The sequence below is a fragment of the Ornithorhynchus anatinus genome, chromosome 1, assembly GCF_004115215.2.
Source record: "Ornithorhynchus anatinus isolate Pmale09 chromosome 1, mOrnAna1.pri.v4, whole genome shotgun sequence".
Lineage (NCBI taxonomy): Eukaryota > Metazoa > Chordata > Mammalia > Monotremata > Ornithorhynchidae > Ornithorhynchus > Ornithorhynchus anatinus.
This window is the reverse complement of record NC_041728.1, coordinates 39,680,951-39,704,064: the sequence shown is the minus strand read 5'-3', so window position 1 is coordinate 39,704,064 and position 23,114 is coordinate 39,680,951. Positions and strand designations below refer to the sequence as shown.

General features: G+C 45.8%; 1 protein-coding gene across 7 annotated transcripts in view; it reads right to left on the bottom strand.

Moving 5' to 3' along the window:
- Positions 1-4,240: 4,240 nt before the first annotated feature.
- Positions 4,241-23,114, bottom strand: part of TTLL5 (tubulin tyrosine ligase like 5) — a 234,578-nt gene continuing 215,704 nt past the window's right edge. For all 7 annotated transcript variants that reach the window (XR_005659888.1, XR_005659889.1, XM_039911662.1 and 4 more), the window contains one exon: positions 4,241-4,632. Coding sequence is in view for 4 of the 7 variants with exons in the window: in XM_029083179.2 (XP_028939012.1) it covers positions 4,580-4,632 (53 nt within the window). In the remaining 3 variants the exon portion in view is untranslated. The remainder of the gene's footprint in view (positions 4,633-23,114) is intronic.

Below are 23,114 nucleotides of genomic sequence, written 5' to 3'. Positions count from 1 at the left end.
GTGATGGAATGTCATTTACTCCTAAAGGTGTCTAAAGCGCAGCCCTTTCTCAACAGAAACCTCCCGCCCCCCCCCCCCCCCCCGCCCCACGGGACTAATGTAACTGACTCTGAATCCCATCCTCACCCCCTCTCTTTCAAGGGTCAGCCGCCCCACCCAGGAGATCTCTCAGATCCCCAGAGCGATTCTTTGTTTGAGGGAATCAGGGATACACGGTCCCGGCCACGGCCTAATCTTGCAACAGTTTCCTCTTGCTCCGATTTCTACCCAGCCTCCTCTTTTTCCCAGTGGGAGTGGTCTCAGTTACACGTACTGTATTGTATCTGTTAGGGAGGCCATAAATAACATAACTGAGCTGCCCAAGAGATATCCCCCACGGCTGGTTACAAACGTATTCGTTCATCTGCGCGTATACACTTGCATGTGGATACGTTTTGATCTTTCCATCACCACTAACGTATAAATTCAATATTGTGGGGAAGATTACACCACCACTTAGTGTAATTCGGTTCAATGGTCGGCAGTCTAAATGCACAAAGCCGGTATTCTCCGGCTAGGGCGTGCCTGTCTAAGGCTCCGTTTTCACCCCTGAGGACTCCACCGCTTGGGAGCCTGAGGCCAGAGAGACCGAGGAATGTCCACTGGAATGCCTTAGATCTCTACTGAGGTCTGCTCGGCTCCAGGGTAGTTGGGAATTCCATTTTGGCACTGATTCCATTCTGCAGGGTCACTTATGATCTGTGGATCAGGGCAGGAGTAAGAGACAGTCACCAGGGATCTGAGCCTGGAAATCACTAGTTCTGTATTTGTGCCATGTGAAAGAACAATCATTCTGAAAGTCCACGGGCAGCTCAAACTTATAGATTTCACTGAACTCTTAAGGATCAAGCGTGAGGTTTCTGTTTTGTCCGATTACTGACCTGGTGGCTCTTGAGCCAAGGTAAATCCAAAGGTCGCTAGGGATATTCAGCTGGAAGGCTGCCCAATCTACAGTGTCCATTAAAATCTTCATATCTCAATCTTTCCCCTGTTGGATCCACAATACAAAAACCTCAAGGTTTCTCCTCAAATATTACTACTTCATCCTGACATCTCAAAGGACCCTGTCAACATGTGAGGTTAATGTATATCCATTTTAGAGGCAACCTAGGACAAAGAACAAAATTAGGGGAGGGGCCAAGAGACTGGAGAGAGAGAGTCTTTAAGAAGAGAGAAGGGGCTCAGGTGAACCTAGCCCTTCGAAGGTTGGGCTAGGACTCTATGCACTCCCACGCTCCCATTTGCTTCAAGATGAGGTCACAGCTAGATATCATGCAGATCCTGAAACAAATGTCGTTTTTTATATCTAAACAAGCCTCCCCTTCCTTTTGGTCCTGGAGGAATGCTAAATAGCAGTCTACATCCAACCCCCTTGTGGGCATGAGAGAATTCATATCAAGCTGGTTAGGGCTCCAGGGCCCCCAAAGGAAACTGACAGTGTGATTCCAACTGTACTTTTTTACGGAGGAGACCTTCTCTAACCGTAATCATCAGATGCAAACAAAGGCAAGGCCTTGGTTGGAAGGATGACTGAGGAACACCCCATGTACACAGATATCAAAATACTGAGCTATTATCTGGTCGTCTCCATTCAGACATGTTTACTGGTGAGGCAGACCATGACGCAAGCACTGAAATTGTTGCCGGTGCTCACAGAAGAAGGGACGCCTGGACTGCCAGGCCACTGGGTGACCAGAGCCAGTAAAATAAATGAAGAGCACAAGAGGTGAATATTTGAGCCTGACAGAACACCACTCAGGCAGGGTAGGAAAGGCAAAAGAACACCAAACGTTCCACTCTACTCTGGTTGTTTTTGGAAACACCAAAGGAGGCCCATTTACTGAAAATAATACAACCCCCAAAACTTCAATGGGAACCTTCCCGGCGTCTCAGGAAAGGCAAAAGAACACCAAACGTTCCACTCTACTCTGGTTGTTTTTGGAAACACCAAAGGAGGCCCATTTACTGAAAATAATACAACCCCCAAAACTTCAATGGGAACCTTCCCGGCGTCTCTCTGTTTAAAACATCCACCACAAGGTCCCAACCATTTTCTCTCTATTTGCAAACCTACGTACCCCGTCACCGGTGGTGGTCAGGGTCGGAGCAGCAGAGTTCGGTTTTGCTAATTTTGTCCTCTGGTTCTGGGCCAGTTAAACATTTTTCTGATGTGAAGGATTCCCTGCTTGTGTAAGAGCCCAGAACTGGGAAGCGGGAAGGCGGAATTCTGATTTTGGCTCTGTGAAAAGGGGACTGCTTGCTGCCACTAGGAAATCAGTGGTGAAGGGTTCTGACTGAAGAACCGCCAGGGCCATTCAATGAGGTGGACAGACCCAGCGGGATATCTGAAAAATGGTTGTCTTGGGAGGGTGGTGAAGACTACAGAGGTTGTAAAGGCAACTAACTGCTGGGTTATGGCGTGGGGTGGGGAGGGGGTGAGTGGGTGGGGGGCAGGCACAGCATCTAAGTGGACCTCGGTATATAAAAGGGATTTTCACACATTTCACAGTGACCTGCAGCCCTGCCCACCTTCAAGTTCATTCCACTCCAGGCTCCCAGAGGAATGGGAGAGGGCGAGGGGCGCTGTGCGAACGGCTAGCTTTCTATTCAATTCCTTCGCACGGATTCCCAGTCCTCATCCCATATGACCGAGGCTTGTCTGGGCTTCTCCGTGAAAATGCCATCACCGTTATCATCTACACCCCAGAGTCAAAGTAAGGCCAGATGGGCAAGCCCTGTCAGTAGACATGAGTCCACTGGCTCCAGGAACACGCTACGGTATCTGCTTCCCTCCCCGACAACACCCAAAGCAAATGATTAATCAAGTCAAACAGTAAACACCAATCCAGGAGAGCCTATGCATTCCTTCATTGGCCACTTTAAAAACTACAGCAATCAGCTCACATTTAAGTCTCTTTTACCTTGACTATGCCGTATCCGAAAACTCTTAGCCTGATCCATCCCTGGCTCAGCAGCTTCCATCGAGTGACTTGTGCTGGAAATCATGTGGGGCAGAGAAATCAATCTGGATCAAGGCAAAGGAGGGGGAAAGTAGAGGGCCTCGGTCTGAGAAATTCGTTGGTGGGCAGTCCGACATTGAACAGACAGCTGGGAGAAGAGGTTCCTGTCCTCTTTCCCCATGATGCTAGTGCTACTGAAGGACCATGGCTGCTAAATTGGCTACTGTGGCTTGATGGAGGCAATCAACCAGGAAAGCTTCAAAGATTCTCCCCCAACATTTTAAAATACAAAGAAGAGTAGCCCAAACTGACTTAAAACCAGAATATGGCATGGCCTAATGGAGAGAGGAAGGGTGTAGGAGGTCAGAGGACCTGGGTTCTAATCCAGACTCAGCCACCTGTCTTCTGCGTGACCTTGGGCAATTGTAAAATGGGGATTAAATCCTCCTCCCTCCAATTTAGACTGTGAACCCCATATGGGTCCGGGACTGTGATCGACCTGATTTCTTTCTTATTTTTAAAAACGGTATATGTTAAGCACTTACTATACACCAAGCATTGTTCTAAGCACTAGAGTGGATACAAGTTGATCAGGTCCGACCCAATTCCTGTCCCATGTGGGGCTCAAAGTCTAAGTAGAATAGAGAAGAGGTATTGAATTTCCCTTTTACAGCTGAGGAAAGAGGCACAGAGAAGTTAAGCCCAAGGTCACAGAGCAAGCAGGTAGCAGAGCCAGGATTAGAACTCAGCTCCTTTAACTTCCAGACCCGTACTCTTTCTAATCGGCCATGCTGCTTCCTTCTCTTGCATCTACCCCAGTGCTAAGCACAGAGCCTGGCACAAAGTGAACATTTTAACAAGTGCCATAAAAACTACCTCAAATTATCTAGTTTTTAGATTAAAGGCAAAGGAATCCCCAGTAATGGTCTAAAATAATTATTTGGTCAAATTTTCCCATTTCCCTAAGAATAAGGATGGGAGGTAAATTAGTACATTTTAACAATATAAAATAAAAATAGAATTACTTTATTAATGTCTGAAATCGGTAATTCCAAAGTGATCCTGCACTGGGTTACCATATGGCTTTTTTCCTCTTTGGTTTATAATGTGAGAGATGCCCTCCCTCCCCTCAACAAACTCTTTTGAAAGAGATGGGAAACTTTGGTAAGTATAATGGTTTCCTAGAATTATAATAAATAAGAGCATATTGTTCGAATCTGGGCAATAAGTGCGACAAAATGTATTTAGTCAAAGAGCCTCGGTTTTATATAATCTGTGGATGAAAGCAGAAAAAAGAAGTAGAAGACGACCCAGGTCGGGGGAAGGAAGAGACCAAAGCGGGGAAAGAATGGGGATTTTTGACCCTATATAGAGTGTGGAACATTAGCTGGGCGTCCCTCTGCCAACCACAACCCAGCCAATAGTCTTCAATTGCCTCAGATTCGCTTTTTGAAAGTTTGGAAGCAATTTAATGGCACCCTTGCCTGGGTGCTGTCGGGACAAGTGGGGCAACTCAAAAACTTGCAAAGCTTTCCCAGCTGCTGAATCTGCTTCATCCTCAACCTGCCAAGCGGGAGCGGTCAAACACGTCCTTCATCCGGTGCCTGGGTTTCATCTTTCTTGCAAACCGGGGCTGAAAGAGACAAACCCGAATCGTGAGTGACTGAACCGAGATGAGAGAGAACATCCAATGAAGGTGAAAATGCTTTCATGTTTTCCTAGTGGAAAGCACACAGGCCTGGGAGTCACAGGCCCTGGGTCTAATGTCACCTCTACACCCCTGCCTTCTGTGTAACGTTGGGCAAGTCGCAACTTTGCTGGGCTTCTGTTTCCTCATCTGGAAAAGGAGGACTCAAATGCCCACTCTCTCTGACACCTAGACTGTGAGCCTCGTATGGGACAAAGACTGCGTCCAGCACACAGGTCAGTGACTGGCATACAGAAAGCGCTTAACAAATGCCAAAATTATCGCTATTACAATTATAACTGTTATTACGCCAGGGTTAGCTGAATGGACAATTGGTCAGATGCTCAGGCATTCTACCTTGGGAGAAAGGATCTGAGTATATCCCCACAGGTGGAAGATGTTCTGCTTTGATATTTGACTTTCTTCCAGAAGCAACAAGACGCCAGAATGAAATGAAGCAACAGCATTTTATCTTTTCTTCATCACAGTTGCCTGAATGCCTACTGTGCGCACAACACTGTTCTAAGTACTCAGCACCATACAATAAAAGTAGAAGATATGGTCCATGTCCTCGCAGAGTTGGCGAGCAAATAGGAAAGACAGGGCAAAAAAAACTGAATGCTTACAGATGGGAACAAGAGGAAAACCTCTTCTGGTAATTGAAAATTAATAAATGTTTAAATACAAGCAATATTCCTGTATGTGCTGAGGGTGGCTGAGGGAGTGGCAAGACCAGGAATGTGTGGAATTGGAGAATGCCTCCTGGAAGAGGTGACTTTTTAGAAGGACATTGAATGTGGGGAGAGACGTATTCTGAGGGATTTGAGGAAGAGGGTAATTTCTCTAAGGGGGAAGGGTATGAGCAATGGGTTGACCGATACATGAATCAAGAACTAGGTATAGTTTGGTTAAAGTTGGCTTGGGAAGACGGAAAAATGAGACCTGTGGTTTAGTGGGAGACGAGAGCAGAATAATAACAAGGAGATAGCTGGTGGAGAACCCTGAAAGTGTTGTTCAGCAGTTTCTGTCTGACCTGGAGAGAAATGGGTAGCCATTGGAAGATTCTGAGAAGCAGAGTGATTTATATTATTATATTATTGCATTTGGATCTCTGACCTTCGGACATTTGATATTCACCCCACCTTCAGACCCACAGCACTTACATACCTAACTGCAAATTATTTCTATTAATGTCTGTCTCCCCGTCTAGGCTGTACACTAGTTGAGGGCAGGACACATGTCTATCAACTCGACTGTACTGTGCTCTTTCACGAGCCTAGTACAGTGCTCAGTAAATATCAGGTTGGAAATACGAAGGAAGAGCGCATCGGACCGTGATATTTTTGTTTGGTGAACAAAGCCGGCATTTTTTGAACACTACTGATATGCTCATGGTTGAATACACATAATGAAAGGCAACAAGTTCAAGTTGGCAGAGTTAAATTCAGTAATCTCCAAAGAATCTAATTCAGTCACTCTCTTATGGATTTGAAAATGGAACAACTGGCGGAAGTTTTTAATGTTACACACAAGTACAGTCTAAAAGACCAAAATGAAACTGACGATCCCTTCTGCCCAAAGGACCTGTAAAAGTCATTCCTTTCTGTTCTGTTAGAGTAGGAGCAGGGTGGCCTAGCAGATAGATCGCAGGCCTGGGAGTCAAAGACCTGAGTTCTAATCCCAGCTCTGCCACTTGTCTGCTGCTTGACTTTGGGCAAGTCGCTTCACTTCTCTGGGCCTCAATTCCCACATCTACAAAATGAGGATTAAGATTACAAGCCCCATGTGGGACAGGGACTGTGGCCGATCTAATTATCTTGTACCTACCCCAGCACTAAGAACAGTGCCTGACACCTAGTAAGTGCCTAACAAATACCATAAAAAGCAAAACTATGACTTGGAAGAGACTGAAGTCATTTTCGAACCTGCCTCTTGGTGTAATGATCAGCTCAAAGCCAGATAGATGATCACTGTGGCACTGGAAGTCCAGGCCCCTATGGTGCAGCTAGATGGTAGAAGTGGTGACCTAAGCCTTCCCCCCGACCATGGCCAGGCTTCTAGGGCGGCATGAGCCTCAAACCTTCCCAACCCGAACTTTGCACCCAGTCACCAGCTTGACTGCTCCAGCACTGGACAGAAGGTGAAAGAAGAGTATCTGAAGTTTAGAACGATGATTTCTCTACTCAATAGACCTTGGTAGTTGGGGGTGTGGTGGGGACCCCCACTAGACTGTAAGCTCACTGTGGGCAGGGAATGTCATTCTATTTCTATAATGTACTCTCCCACGTGCTTACTACAGTGCTCTGTACACAGTGAGAAGTCAATAAATACAATTGACTGACAGAAAGTGAGGTCACTCTTCTTCAGTAATCTTGTCAGGAAGTACTTGTTTAAATGTTAAATGTGAAAAACTTGTTTCTATGTTTGGCTTTGCTTAGGTTAGGAACTCCTTGCAAGCGATGACTGTCTTAAATTCCATTTTTCTTTCAATAAGCATAAGTGTCTAGCACAATGTTACATTGTAGGAACTCAATAAATCCTTTTCATGACGATAAGAGTCACCCTGTTTCTGTCTACAGTGGACTGATCTGTCACTCGAGAGCGGTTCCCAACCAAATATCTTTCTGCATTACAAGTTTAGCCTAAATATAGGATTCATTCTTGAAATTTCATCTGATCTATGCTGTTTAGAATTTAAGAGATTATGGGGCATTCCAGTCCTTTCCAGAGAAGTCTGTAAAAGATAACCCAAAATGACATATTAGTTACATAAGAGAGATTGAAATTGTTCTTGACTTTTAACAAGTTCCAACGACTACCACAGCTCAATATGAATGGCTCCATTTTCTTCCTAGCAGTAAGACACTGCTTATCTGATTGGACTTCAAATATCCCCCAAACCGAAAACTTCATAAATCCCTAAAACCTTACCATTCATTTCTAAATCTGCAGTAAAAGTCCAGTAACACTTATTAATTAGGATTTTACACATTAGAAAACTGGGATCTTCCGCCTCCCGCTAGTACAGCACTTTGCACATAGTGTAGATTAAATTCTATTACTACTACTGCTTCATCCCTTTGTCCTCTCTTCTACTGCCCAAGTCAGGCAGAATTTGATCGAAAGAAGGAAGTGTTTGATACACACCCACAGACGTACACTATGGCTAGAAGCCATGTGGCGCAGTTGATAGGGCACGGGCCTGGGAGTCAGAAGGTCATGGGTTCTAATCCCAGGTCGGCCACTAGTCTGCTGTGTGAGCTTGGGCAAGTCACTTTACTTGTATCCATCCCAGTACCTGACACAAATTAAGCGCTTAAGAAAAGCCATTATCGTTATTATTAAACTGCTAGGGTCAGAAAATATGCAGGTGCAACAGATATTCATTCAATAGTATTTATTGAGCGCTTACTATGTGCAGAGCACTGTACTAAGCGCTTGGGATGAACAAGTCGGCAACAGATAGAGACAGTCCCTGCCGTTTGACGGGCTTACAGTCTAATCGGGGGAGACGGACAGACGAGAACAATGGCAATAAACACAGTCAAGGGGAAGAACATCTCGTAAAAACAATGGCAACTAAATAGAATCAAGGCGATGTACAATTCATTAACAAAATAAATAGGGTAATGGAAATATATACAGTTGAGCGGACGAGTACAGTGCTGTGGGGATGGGAAGGGAGAGGTGGAGGAGCAGAGGGAAAAGGGGAAAATGAGGCTTTAGCTGCGGAGAGGTAAAGGGGGGATGGCAGAGGGAGTAGAGGGAGAAAAGGAGCTCAGTCTGGGAACGCCTCTTGGAGGAGGTGAGTTTTAAGTAGGGTTTTGAAGAGGGAAAGAGAATCAGTTTGGCGGAGGTGAGGAGGGAGGGCGTTCCAGGACCGCGGGAGGACGTGGCCCAGCGGTCGACGGCGGGATAGGCGAGACCGAGGGACAGTGAGGAGGTGGGCGGCAGAGGAGCGGAGCGTGCGGGGTGGGCGGTAGAAAGAGAGAAAGGAGGAGAGGTAGGAAGGGGCAAGGTGATGGAGAGCCTTGAAGCCTAGAGTGAGGAGTTTTTGTTTGGAGCGGAGGTCGATAGGCAAACACTGGAGTTGTTTAAGAAGGGGAGTGACATGCCCAGATCGTTTCTGCAGGAAGATGAGCCGGGCAGCGGAGTGAAGAATAGACTGGAGCGGGGCGAGAGAGGAGGGAGGTCAGAGAAAAGGCTGACACAGTAGTCTAGCCGGGATATAACGAGAGCCCGTAATAGTAAGGTAGCCGTTTGGGTGGAGAGGAAAGGGCGGATCTTGGCGATATTGTAGAGGTGAAACCGGCAGGTCTTGGTAACGGATAGGATGTGTGGGGTGAACGAGAGGGACGAGTCAAGGATGACACCGAGATTGCGGGCCTGCGGGACGGGAAGGATGGTCGTGCCATCCACGGTGATAGAGAAGTCTGGGAGAGGACCGGGTTTGGGAGGGAAGATGAGGAGCTCAGTCTTGCTCATGTTGAGTTTTAGGTGGCGGGCCGACATCCAGGTGGAGACGTCCCGGAGGCAGGAGGAGATGCGAGCCTGAAGGGAGGGGGAGAGGACGGGGCGGAGATGTAGATCTGCGTGTCATCTGCATAGAGATGGTAGTCAAAGCCGTGAGAGCGGATGAGTTCACCGAGGGAGTGAGTGTAAATGGAGAACAGAAGAGGGCCAAGAACTGACCCTTGAGGAACTCCAACAGTTAAAGGATGGGAGGGGGAGGAGGCGCCAGCGAAGGAGAGCGAGAATGACCGGCCAGAGAGGTAAGAGGAGAACCAGGAGAGGACAGAGTCCGTGAAGCCAAGGTGAGATAAGGTATGGAGGAGGAGGGGATGGTCGACAGTGTCAAAGGCAGCAGAGAGGTCAAGGAGGATCAGAATGGAGTAGGAGCCATTGGATTTGGCAAGAAGGAAGTCATGGGTGACCTTAGAGAGAGCAGTCTCGGTAGAGTGGAGGGGACGGAAGCCAGATTGGAGGGGGTCTAGGAGAGAATGGGAGTTAAGGAATTCTAGGCATCGATTGTAGACGACTCGTTCTAGGATTTTGGAAAGGAAGGGTAGTAGGGAGATAAGACGATAACTGGAGGGGGAAGTGGGGTCAAGAGCGGGTTTTTTTAGGATGGGCGAGACGTGGGCATGTTTGAAGGCAGAGGGGAAGGAGCCCTTGGAGATTGAGTGGTTAAAAATAGAAGTTAAGGAAGGGAGGAGGGCAGGGGCGATGGTTTTAAGAAGGTGAGAGGGAATGGGGTCCGAGGCGCAGGTGGAGGGGGTGGCACTTGCGAGGAGGGAGGAGATCTCCTCTGAGGATACTGCAGGGAAGGATGGGAAAGTAGGGGAGGGGGTTGTTGGGGGGGAGGGGAGAGGCGGAGGGGTGACTTTGGGGAGCTCAGACCTGATCGTGTTGATTTTCGTGAGGAAATAGGTGGCCAGATCATTGGGGGTGAGAGATGGGGGAGGGGGAGGAACAGGGGGCCTAAGGAGAGAGTTAAAGGTCCGGAACAATCGGCGGGGGTGACGGGCATGGGTGTCGATGAGGGAGGAGAAGAAGCTTTGCCTGGAGGAGGAGAGGGCAGAGTTAAGGCAGGAAAGGATAAATTTGAAATGTGTGAGGTCGGCTTGGTGCTTGGACTTTCGCCAGCAGCGCTCAGCAGCTCGAGCATAGGAGCGTAGGAGGCGGACGGAGGAGGTGATCCAGGGCTGTGGGTTAGTGGAGCGAGAGCGGCGGAGGGAAAGGGGGGCGAGAGAGTCGAGATGAGTAGAGAGGGTGGAGTTGAGAGCGGAGACCTGATCATCGAGAGTGGGAAGAGAGGACAGGGTGGCAAGGTGAGGAGAGATGCTATTGGAAAGACGGATGGGATCGAGAGAGCGGAGGTCTCTGTGGGGCAGTAGCGAAGATTTGCAGGGGGAGGGAGTGTGAGAGAAGAGGCAGGTGAGAAGGTTATGGTCAGAGAGAGGGATTTCAGAGTTGGTGAGGGAGGAGATAGTGCAGCGGTAGGAGATGACGAGATCGAGGGTGTGACCGAGTCGGTGAGTGGGCGCGGTACGGTGGAGGAGGAGGTCGGCAGAGTCGAGGAGGGATAGCAGGCGGGCGGCAGAGGAGTCGTCGGGTACATCCGTATGGATGTCGAAGTCTCCGAGGATCAGAGTGGGCAGAGAGAAGGAGAGAAGGAAGGTGAGAAAGGGGTCAAGGTGGTTGAAGAAGTCGGAGGTGGGACCGGGAGGGCGGTAGATGACGGCGACAAGTAACTGGAGTGGGTGGTAGAGGCGAACGATATGGGCTTCGAAGGAGGGGAAGGAGAGGGAGGGGGGAGGAGGGATAGTGCGGAAGTGGCAACGGGGCGAGAGGAGGAAGCCGACGCCTCCTCCCTTACCGGTGAGTCTGGGGGAGTGGGAGAAGGAGAGGCCTCCGCTGGAGAGAGCGGCGGCGGAGACCGTGTCTTCGGGAGAGAGCCACGTTTCCGATAGGGCGAGGAGGAGGAGAGAGCGAGAGAGGAAAAGGTCATGGATGAAAGGTAGCTTACCTGTAATAGAGCGGGGGTTCCAGAGGCCACACTTGAAAGTAGCTGTGGGTGCAAGGGGGGGAGGGGGGGAAGGGCGGGGGGAGGGGAGGGTTTGGATGGGAAGGAGGTGGTGGGGCCCTGGACAGGGAGAGGGGGATGAGGGGTAGCGGTGGGACAAGAGGACTGGGATGGGGCATGGGTGGGGAAGAGAGAAGGGGGGAGGGGGTGAAGAGGGGGTTTGGTGGGGGGAAGAGTAGGGAGAGGGGGAAGAGGGGTAGCGCTGGTAAAGTGGGGTTCTAGGGAGGGAGAGGGGAGGGTGGGAGGAGACAGAGGAGAGAGCGGGAAAGAGCTGAGCGAGAGAGGGGAAGGGGAAGGGGAGGATAGTGTAAGGGAACATTAGGGGAGAGACACAGAACACTTTTTACCTGGCCATGTTCTAAGTGACTATCAGGCACAGAGAAGGAGCAAAAACTTAGAGCACAGAGAAATGCAATGCACACCACAGTGAAATTATCCTGTTTTTTAAAAAATTTCTACATTTCAATCTTTTCACCAATTTGGACTGGATGGCCCCTTAATGAAAATTAATGATATTCTAGTACATGGTAATTTTGCTCTTGACTATTTTTAGGGATTCGTGTCATTGGCGCAGACGAGGGAAATGATTCCTGTCAGAGGGTTTTTATGCTATGTGCAGGGACAACAAAACCAACTGGGACTAAAATAGTAAAACAATAAGTATGGACTTGGGATAACAAATGAGAAAACACTCCATATGAGAATGATTAACATCTATTCCCCTCATTTACTATCCAGACAGAAAAACCTGGGCTTTGTGTGGGTGTGAGAAAAATAAGGATGGTAAAGGTAAACAAGGAGAGACAGAGGGAGATTGAGAGAAACACCCACTCTCACACGTGGACACAGAGAGAAATATTTAAAGGTGAACTCTGTATGAGAGGGACTAGAACAGCAGTGACAACCGAAAGTCAATGAATAACAGTCGCTCTTGCCTTGGCTACTACTGTTTGCCCTCAAATTCCTGGTACAAATCCCAAAGGATCCAGGAGAGATGGGAACCTGAGCCTACCCCTTATCTTTCTCAGTCATTGCTGCTCCTCTCTTCCATTGTGGGCTTCCTGCTGCAGCCTGGTTGGATTCCTGCCTGTGCTGATTCCTTTGAAATCAGGGCAGGCAGGCTGCTTCTATGGGAAGCATCTTGGCCTAGTGGATACAGCATGGGCCTGGGAGTCAGAAGGGACTGGGTTCTAATCCAGGCTCTGCTACCTGGGCAAGTCACTTCACTTCTCTGTGCCTCACTCACCTCATCTTATAATGGGAATTAGGACTATGAGTCCCACGTGGGACGGGGACCGTGACTAACCTGATTAGCTTGTATCTACTTCAGCGCTTAGAACAGTGCTTGACACAAATACCACTATTATTATTTTATGAGATTTCTGTGCCACAACTGTGGCAGTGCTCAGAAGGAGTTATGCAAGTGATCATGAATGTGATGCTCACCATTATTTCACTGGCGTTTCCACTGTTCCACTCCAAGTCTGTCTGGATAGAAAAGGGTGTTTATGTGTGTGCACACACACGCATGACTAAATGTGTGTATAAGGAGGTGAGTCTGTGGTGTCTCTCATGGGGAGAAGGGGGAGAGCAAATAGTAGGAGGAGGGCCTATGACCCATCTCTCTTTGCCCCCAGGATCTGTGGGACCTGCTTTCTTCAAGAATCAGAACTGAAGCAGTGGTCAGCAAGAAAAAAGTTAACCAGTTTCCCTTCCAGGTTATTTCCACTGTCCTGCTCATCCTGAAGCAAGGAGGCAGTAAGCGGGTAGAGACTATGTTGGGGCATGGGGATATAGGGTTTAGGCAACTCATAAATCTGAGCCCACCCAACGAAATCCCACTTGGGGTATCTCCAAGCTATCACAGCATTCAGAGACAATGGCCCAGGCCAGGTTGTTTCTAGAGGGCTTTCAAATCAGCAACTTATGGAGGAAAAATGATCTTTATTGAAGTGATTACTAGGAATTTCAGTTTGGAAGAAATTCAGATGTTTCACAAACTAGTACTTGTCCCCGTGAGACACAGAAAAGGGGAGTTTATTCCCACATGCAAAGAAAAGTCACAACACCTAATTTTCAGTCTACTGCACCAAAAACCAGACAACTCTCCCAAGAAGAGAGAGAGAGATCTGTGAATGAGGTCATCTTGGTCATAAGCCTTCAGGTTTGACTGCAGCCTGAAATATGGCTCTTAGCTCAGAAAAGACCCAGGACCTATTCATCACACATAATTATTCAGTGGCATTTATTGAGTGCATACTATGCATAGACAACTGTACTTAGCGCTTGGGAGAGTACAATATAACAGAATTAGTAGACAGGTTTCCTGCCCACAATGAGTTTACAGTCTAATACCTGCACCATCCACAAAAGAGTATTTCGAACTTCAATCTGTATTATGGCACCAATACTATAATCTCTATAGTCAGTGATAAAAAAGAAAATACAAATTAGAAATCCACTAGTAAAAAAGACTCTCAGATACCATTGTTTCCCAAGTGATTCCCAAACTTATGGTCTCCAGCCCTGACCTCTCTCTTTTTCTGTAATCTCACAGCTCCTCCTTTCTTCACGATATTTCTACCTGGATATCCCACCATCACCTTAAACTAACCATGTCCAAAACAGAACTCCTTAACTTCCCATCCAAACTCTGTCCTCGCTCTTTCTCATCATTGTAGACAATACCACACCATCCTTATCTCACAAGAAATAACCTAGGCATTGTCCTTGATGCATCCCTCACGTAGAACTCACATATTCAAACTTTCACCTAATACTTTCACTTCTACTTCCATAATATTAATATCTGCCTTTTCCTCTCCATCCAAACTGCTATTATGCTGATTCAAGGACTTACGCTATCCCACCTAGACTACAACATCTGCCTCCTCACTGGCCTCCCCGGTCCTGTTTCTCTCCCCACTCTGGTGCACACTTCAATCTGCTAAAAGGATCATTTTTCTAAAAAACTGTTCACTCCATGTCCCGCCAATCTTCAAGAACCTCCGGTGGTTGCCCATCCACCTCCACATTAAATAGAAATTCCTTACCATAGGCTTTAAAGCACTTAATCAGCTCACTCACTCATACCTCACCTCCCTGATCTCCTACTACAGCCCAGCCCACACTCTTCGCTTCTCTAGTGGCAGCTTGCTCACTGAGCCCCAGTATTGTCTAACTCACTGCCAATCCTGTACCCACATCCTCCCTCTGGCCTGGAACTCTCCCCCCCTCCGTATATCTCAGACCACCACTCTCCCCACCTTCAAAGACTTATTTAGGTCATGTCCCCTCCAAGAGTCCTTCTTCCTCTTTTCCCCAACTTCCTCCTCTTTCTGCGTCACCTTTGTACTTGGATCTGTATCCTTTGGGCATTAGGAATTCACCTCTTCCTTGGCCCCACAGTACTATACACATATCAATACATTTTTTATCTATATTAATGTCTGTCTGTCCGTATATATTGTAAGTTCACTGTGGTCACGGAAAGAGTCTACCAACTCTGGTGTATTTTATTCTCCCAAGCACTCAGTACAGTGCTCAGCACCCAGTAAGCGCTCAATAAATACCATTAATTCACTGATTGACTAATTGTAAAAAGACTGCAGCAAACACCAGAATGCTCTCTACCAGGCAATCTACCGAGACAGCCTGTCAGCATTTGTCAATAGTTTTGGGCTTTTCTAAGTTACATCTTCTGGCAGTACTGTACTGGGGTCTGATAAGAAAGGAAGTGAATGAATCGACTTTATTTATAACCTGAGTGACAATAGCAAATAGAGACAGCTGGAGAGTAAGTCCAACCTGTATCTTCCTGGGCATAGGTCCAAATTGTCAGATTGAACGGCACAGCGTGAGAGCAGCAGATCCATTTCATGAAACTCTGCCTGGTGACATAAAAAAGAAACTACGCACAGCTGCAGGGGGAACCTTCAGCATAAGAGAAATCACTGAGGGACTTTGGAATACATTTGGGAGAGGAGGGTTGGGGGAAGAGAAAGAACAATTTTATTATAAGGCCAGACAGGAGGCATAAAAGTCAGTGCCTGCCACTTACTTTGGTAAGTCACTGGTTCATCATCATCATCATCATCAATGGCATTTATTTTGCACTTACTATGTGCAGAGCACTGTATTAAGCACTTGCAAGAGCACAATACACCAGAGTTGGCAGACTTGTTCCCTGCCCACAATTTACAATTAAACTAAATTAATAGTAATGATAATGATAATTGTGGCATTTGTTAAGCACTTATTTATTTATGCCAGGCACTGTACTAAGCACTAGGGTATATGCAAAGTGATTGTGTTGGACACAGTCCCGGGGCTAACAATCTTGATCCCTACTTCACAGATGAGGTAAAGTGAGGCACAGAGGAAGTGAAATGACTCACCCAAGGTCACACAACAGACAAGTGGCGGGGGTTAGAACCCCGGTCCTTGTGATTCCTACGCTCATGATCTATCAACTAGGCTATGCTGTTCCCCTTAACTGAGGGCAGGGATCGCATCTTCCAACTCCACTATATTGTACTCTCCCTGTAAACTTTCTTTAGTTTGTGGCTGCCTGTTATTTGAAGTGCCTGATGCATACATCTTCCTCAAACTCAAAAGTTAAACTTGTTTTGCTCAAAAAAGTCACTCCTAATTCTGAATGATGGGTGCAATCTCCACTGCTGGAGATTTCTCACCAATGTCCAACAATGCTGCATCATTTGAATTTAAACTTCAGTGTCTTTAAAGCATTTCTTCTGCCCACCCGGCTGGTGGTTGCCCTATTTAAGCTCCCCTGAGAACAGCTGCTCAGGTATCTTGTTGAATGATTCCTGCTCGTGAACAATTAGGGCACTCTGTATCTTTCTCCAAAGAGCTTAAAACATTTAACATCCTAATGATGAGATGGAATTAAACAGTTCCTTTTTTGGAGGTGCATTAACTCCTTTAGGGCACTAGGGATTCATCATTAGAATACACCCACTGGTAGACTTTAAGCCGATGAGGCCTGGCAGGGATCACTTATATTCCCTCTATTTTCCTCTCCCAATAAATGCATTTTACTGACGGATTGACTGATGAATCGATTGTCATAATAGACAAATGAGATAGGTTCAGGGGGCCAGTGGTGTTGCGAATAGAAACCTGAGCTCTGAAAGAACAAATGGCTCCTACATATTCATTTAGTCAAGGTCAGTGTCCCCAAATGATTGCTAGATGGGAAGCCTCCAGGTCATGAATGAGTAAAATACATCTCGCAGCCCACCTCTGGCCTGTTCAATGCTTTTCTCTGGACTAAAATTATGTCCAGCAGAAGTAAAACTATGTTTATCATCTTCATTTCGCATAAATTTCTGGATCAAGTTTAAAATGTTTATGTGTTACACATATGTGTATTTGTGTTGGAGAAGCTATGTGACACAATGGAGAGAGCACGGGCCTAGGAGTCAGAAGGCCATGAGTTCTAATCCCGGCTTGGCATTTGTCTGCTGTGTGGCTCTGAGCAAGTTACTTCACTTCTCTGTGCCTCGATTCGTCATCTGTAAAATAGGGTTTGAGATTGGGAGCCCCATTTGGGCCAGGGACAGTGTCCAATCCAATTTACTTGTAATCAACCTAGTGTAGTGCCTGGCACATAGTAAGCACTCAAAAAAATCACAATTATTATTATTATTGCTATTATACATTGTGATGGAAATGACATGACAGTTCCTTAGATAAGAAATAACAATTTCAAATAACATTAAATTTTTCTGGAATTTAAGCTTTAATAGCTTACCAAATCTTAAAGTGAATATCCAGCCAGAAGAGTTACCCAACCCTGAACTAGGCAGAGAATGAGTCAGAGGACCTGGGTTGTAATCCCAGCTCTGACATTTGCCTGCCATTTGACCTTGGGCAAATCACTTAAATTCTTAGTTGCTTCAGTTTCCTCAATTGCAAAATGGGGATTCAATGCCTGATCTCCTTCCTACTTAGACTGTGAGCCCCATGTGAGGCAGGGTCTGCGACTGACCTTACTGATACTTTGTATCTACCCCCGTCCTTAATACGTTACTTGGCACATTGCTAAGTAATGAATAAATACCACAATTATTACCATTTTTGTGTTTGCTTAGCTTGTTTTGTACAATACCGTGCTCAGCTGAAAGTTTTATAGGAGATGATAACAATAATAGTAGTAATAATAATGGTATTTAAGTGCTTAACTATGTGCCAGGCACTGTATTAAGCACTGAGGTAGATAAAAGCAAGTTGGACACAGTCCCTGTCCCACGTGGGGCACACAGTCTCAATCCCCATTTTACAGATGAGGTAACTGAGGCCCAGAGAAGTGAAGTGATTTCCCAAGGTCACACAGTAAACAAGTGGCAGAGCTGGAATTAGTACCCATGACCTTCTGACTCCCAGGCCCTTGCTCTATCCACTATTCCATGCTGCCTCTCGCATTTACTAATTTACTAATTGCTAATCATTTGACAATCTCTATTTCTCCTTTAGAAGTGGGTATGAATTAAGCTCTCTGTGGGCAGGGAACATGTCTACCAATTCTGTTACATTGTACCCTCCCAAGTGCTTAGTGCAGTGCTCTGAACGAAGTGCTCTATGATTTATTGATTTTAGATCAATCAACTTCCAGTTTAAGGCACCACCAATTGATTTCCAATCCAAAATGCATTTTAAATAGAATTTTCCGCAAATGGTTATGGAAGAGCCACAATGCTTCAGAAGCTGGAGTAGGAGTGGGGAGACAGATATATTTTCCTTTTCTTGAAAGGATGGCAGGGAACACTCAGAGTAAGGGTCACCCAGGCCTAAAGCTGCTAAATGGCCCTTCAGAGGGGAGAGAAAGTGGCCAGGCAGTTACCTAAAACGCCCAGCTCCCTACAGAGCAAGTCTTGGAATTGTAAGGTACCTATGCCAGTAGATGCAGAAAACTGGGGGTAGTCACAGTTGAAAAGCACACACTTCAACAGGGGTAGAGGCAATATTAGCTAAACTCAGGTCATATCTTCCCCAAGGTTCATTCGGAGGGGGGAAATGAACAACCCACATACACTCCTTCTCCAATCTCACAGCTTCTGTGGGCAGAACTGAGACATTCCCTCGCTCATTCTGTCATGTTGTTAGCGTGCAACCAGCAGATAACGGGAAACAGCTTCTTCCTCTTATAAAACGAAGGCGACGGGAAGCTCCAGAACATGAGACACAATTCCAACCAGCCAGAGGTGGAGGCTCAAATTTCATTTTTTTGATGCATTAGAAGTGACAGCATCTTAGATCTGCCTGAGTTGTGAAGGTCAAGTTAGACATCATGGTAACCTCCTCTGAGGGACCCAAAAGAATGCTGTCTGTAAAAAGAGGCTTTGAACTTGTTAAGGATTAATGAAAGCCATAGATTCAGATATTGGAAAAAACAAGAGACCATCTTAGTTGATAATGATTCTAATTTTAGAAATCCCCAGCCATTACTAGGGAATCAAGTATCTGTTCCCTCATCAAGATAAAACTTTACCTTCTGGAGCCTCGGAACTAGTATTTGGGCTCATTGATTTTACAGCCCTCTTCTTCTAGCACCTCTTCTTCCCCTTTTCCTAGGTCCCTAGGGAGCCTATGGCAAAATTTAGTTCTATTCCTCTTTCCTTTCTAGTTCAGTCTCCCAGCCCACTACTCGTTTTTATTGCCCTTCTCTTGATTTTCTCAAACCTTCATCATTTATCTCGGGCAATGAGCACTATTGCAGAGGCATCCTGCTTCACTTCAAGCTCATAATGGCTATCTGCTGTCTCAGTCTCTCTCTGGACCACCACAATGGCTTGCACTCTGCAGTTCTCCTCTGAATACCCCTTTAAATACTTATTGGTTATCTTTGACCTGCCCCAAACAGCATGTCCCTACAGTTTCACTTTTTTGGGACCAAAGCATTCTTTGTTTGATTTTGAGACAAGATTTCTGGGTGCATTTCAGAATTAGTTCCAAAACCATGTTCATCTTCTCACACTGGTCATGAAGCTGATTTACCACTGTGTCTGTTCCTCACTCCCTAAACCTTCTCTGTTCCTACTAATATCAATTTTTTTTAAATAATTTTCACCTGCCTTAAGTAGTGACCCAAAGCATGAAACTCTATCCCCCTTTCATGGAGCATGTGATGAGTTAATTGAGAACTGGGCAGCAAACACTATATTCTGTACACAGTCATTTCATGAATCACCCTCAAATGTACTTTAATTCTAAGTATCTCATGTTTCTGCTGGGTTTATCCTAGAAGACTACTATTTAAATCTCTGGCAGTTTCTGGGGAGTGGATTTAATGCCCACAGTCACCACAACGGACTCCAACTGTTACCCATCTATTTCCCTATTGTCTTAGATGGTTTATATCTCTCGGACCTCTCCCCACACACACCCAACGACTTATCCCAGGCCATTATTAGGATTCAACTACCACCCCTAGATGGATGACTCCTAAATTAATGCTATTAGCCCTAAACTCTGTCATCCTCTCTCATTTCTTCCTACCTCCATAACATCTCTACTTAGATGACCTGCTGGTAACTAAGCTCAATATGACCCAAACTAACTCCATACCTTCCTTCCCAAATCCTCTCTTGCACCTCACTTTCCCATCAGAGCTGACAATACCTTATTTTTTCCATCTCTCGGGCTCATAACCTTGACATTATCCTTGAATCTTCCACTTTTTTCAGCCATCATATTGCCACATTCGATCTGTCACCAAATCCTGTCAGTGCTCCCTTGACAGTATTTCCATGATCCACTCATTCATTCATTCAATCGTATTTATTGAGCACTATGTGCAGAGCATTGTACTAAGCGCTTGGAATGTACATTTCGGCAACTGATAGAGACAATTCCTGCCCAACAACGGGCTCACAGTCTAAACAGGGGAGCCCTTTAGAGCTCTTTTTTACTCCAGCCAAATCGCCATCATGCTGATCTGCGTTCTTGTCATATCCTGGCTTGACTACTCTATCAGCCTCCTCTCTCACTTCCCTGCTTCCAGTCTTTCCCCTCTTTAGGCCACTCTGCTTCACTCTGCTGCCTGGATCAGTATTCTCAAATGTCATTCTGCACACATCTCCCAACTTCTCAAAAGCCTTCAGTGGCTACCCATTTTCTCCTGCACCAAACACAAATCCCTGACCATCGGCTTTAAGGCTCTAAATCACCTCTCTTCCTCTCACCTCTGCACTCTCTTCTCCCACTAAGTCCCAGTTTATGCTTTTTCCTCCCCTGAAGCTATCCTACTTACTGGGCCTCATTCTCATCTCCCCCGCTGCTAATCTTTGGCATGCTCCCAATAACACGCCCATGCTCTCTCCACTGCTCCAGTGCTTAGAACAGTGTTTAAGTGCACATAGCACTTAAATACATTATTCTAACACTCTCCCCTTTAGCATTTGGCAGACCACTGCTCTCCCCATTTTCAAGGTCCTTCTGAAATTTCATCCCCACCAAGAGGCCTTCCCCCCATTCTTTTCTTATCTCCCTACTTATATCTGCCCTGTTGCCACTTCAGCATTTCCATATCACCTACATCCTCAGGTGCTCACACTCCCTCAAAACTCTGAGGTTCTTATCTTTACACTTTAATACTTCTTTCTAACTGTGATCAACTTGATTGCAAGGTCTTTAAGGACGTGGATCACATCTACTCATCTTATTGTACCCACCCCTGCCAAGTGTTTAGTTCAGTTCTCTCTCTGCATACAGTAGGTACTCAATAAATATTTCTGAATGAATTATGAGAGCAAAGATTGCAAAGTGTTCCTACATTCCTTCATAAGTCCTAAGAGCAGAAGAAACTGTAATAATAATAATAATAATAATAATGTTGGTATTTGTTAAGCGCTTACTTTGTGCCGAGCACTGTTCTAAGTGCTGGGGTAGACACAGGGGAATCAGGTTGTCCCATGTGGGGCTCACAGTCTTAATCCTCATTTTACAGATGAGGTAACTGAGGCACCGAGAAGTTAAGTGACTTGCCCAAAGTCACACAGCTGACAAGTGGCCAAGCCGGGGTTCGAACCCTTGACCTCTGACTCCAAAGCCCGTGCTCTTTCCACTGAGCCACGCCCATCGCTTAGTAATAATAATAAAGATAATGTGCTAAGCACTGTACTAAATGCTGGGGTAGATTCAAGACATAGTTTATATATATACACACACAAGAAAAACTATATATACACACAAAAGATACACATACACATACACAAAAGATACACAAAATATTATCTTCATTTTACAGCTGAAGAAACTGAGGCCCAGAAAGTTGACACACAGCCAGCTGCAAGCAAGTGGCAGATCTGAGATTAGAACCCAGGTTCTCTGACTCCTAGGCCCATGCTCTTTTCACTAGGCCTTCTCTAACCTAAACATGACCAAAGGGAATATAGCATCTTATGTTCAGGTTTTGTTTCTTCTGAGGAAGAATAGGTAATCTCCAGTGTGAAACTTCAGAAGAATTGTTTCCCTGTCTTCAGCCCTCTGGAAGACATCAGCTATGATTTGGGAAAGACTGAGATGACCCCAGAGCAGTTAATCTTCTCTCTGGACTTTGTTCTTAACTGTCCCACCTCTGACCTTGTTCACGCCCGCCCCCCGCCTGGAACTTTCTTCCTTTTCAAATCCTCTAGGCCACATCTTTCCTCATCTTCAAAGCCACTTGAAAACTCACTTCCTCCAGAAGCTCCACCTTTCCGGGTCATGACAATTCAATAGTTACCACAATTAATACTTGTGTTTTTTTGCCACGCTTAGTATTTATAAACAGTGCTAAGTGCTTAGTAGAGTGTTCTGCACACAGGAAGCGCTCAATAAATACTTTTGAATGAATACTCTTAACCTATATTACTGTATACATTCATCCATTTAATCTCCTATACTACTGTTATCAATAGTTGGAGCAACGATGATTTCTCCTCCAACTATTTTTGAATGGTTTGTTCCTTCCTCAAGGTTATGGTTTGTGTTTTCCATCTCCCGTTGTTTTCTCCCAGGCACTTAGTATAGTGCTCTGCAGTTGAAAGATACCACTGATTGATGGAAACATTGCTCATACCTTTTCTCAAAGAATTCCCCCAATGGGGCCAGTTTGAAGCAAACCAAACCTGCTCAGAACCACTGCAGGATGTTGAAGGGACAGGGGAGAAGGAGGAAGGGCATAGAGAGAAGGGCAAGGAGAGTTTCACAAAAAACAACCAAGTGTTAGTCATGTGGATAGACTGAAACAACCAGATCCAAGGTATTTTTGAGGTGAAGGTAAAAGGTAAGGAAGAAATGAGGAGTTTTAAGTAGCTTATTCATGGAAGTAAAAGGAAGGCAAAATGCAACTTTAAAAGTTCTCTTATTCGCTGGGTGGATATCAGGGTCCTTCAGCGGTAAGTCTTCTCGAAGAGCGGGGATTTGCTTCAGAGGACCTGAAAACCTAGGGAAACTGAGGATGTAGTTGGTTTTGTAGGGCTGAATGTCACTGTTAACAGGGAGTTTCATTTCAACTGCCTATTATTGATGGGATCGGAAATTATCCCTATTTTCAAGAATCTGAAATCCATCTTCAATTGACTAAATGGTTTTTCCCAAATATGAGACCGGAAAGTTGGAGAGTGTTTTCTATGCTGAAGTAAAAAAAAAAAAAAAAAAAAATTAGGAATGACATATTATTTCTTCTCCACCCTACACTATTCCTGGGGAGACGTGTATACTATGGTTAAAACCAGATTAGAGCATTTCTGAATTTGCCGAAGACACAGGCAGTGCTTAGGTCAGTGACAAGACGATCTTTCTCTGAGTCTACATGTCAGCTGCTATGTGGCCCTTG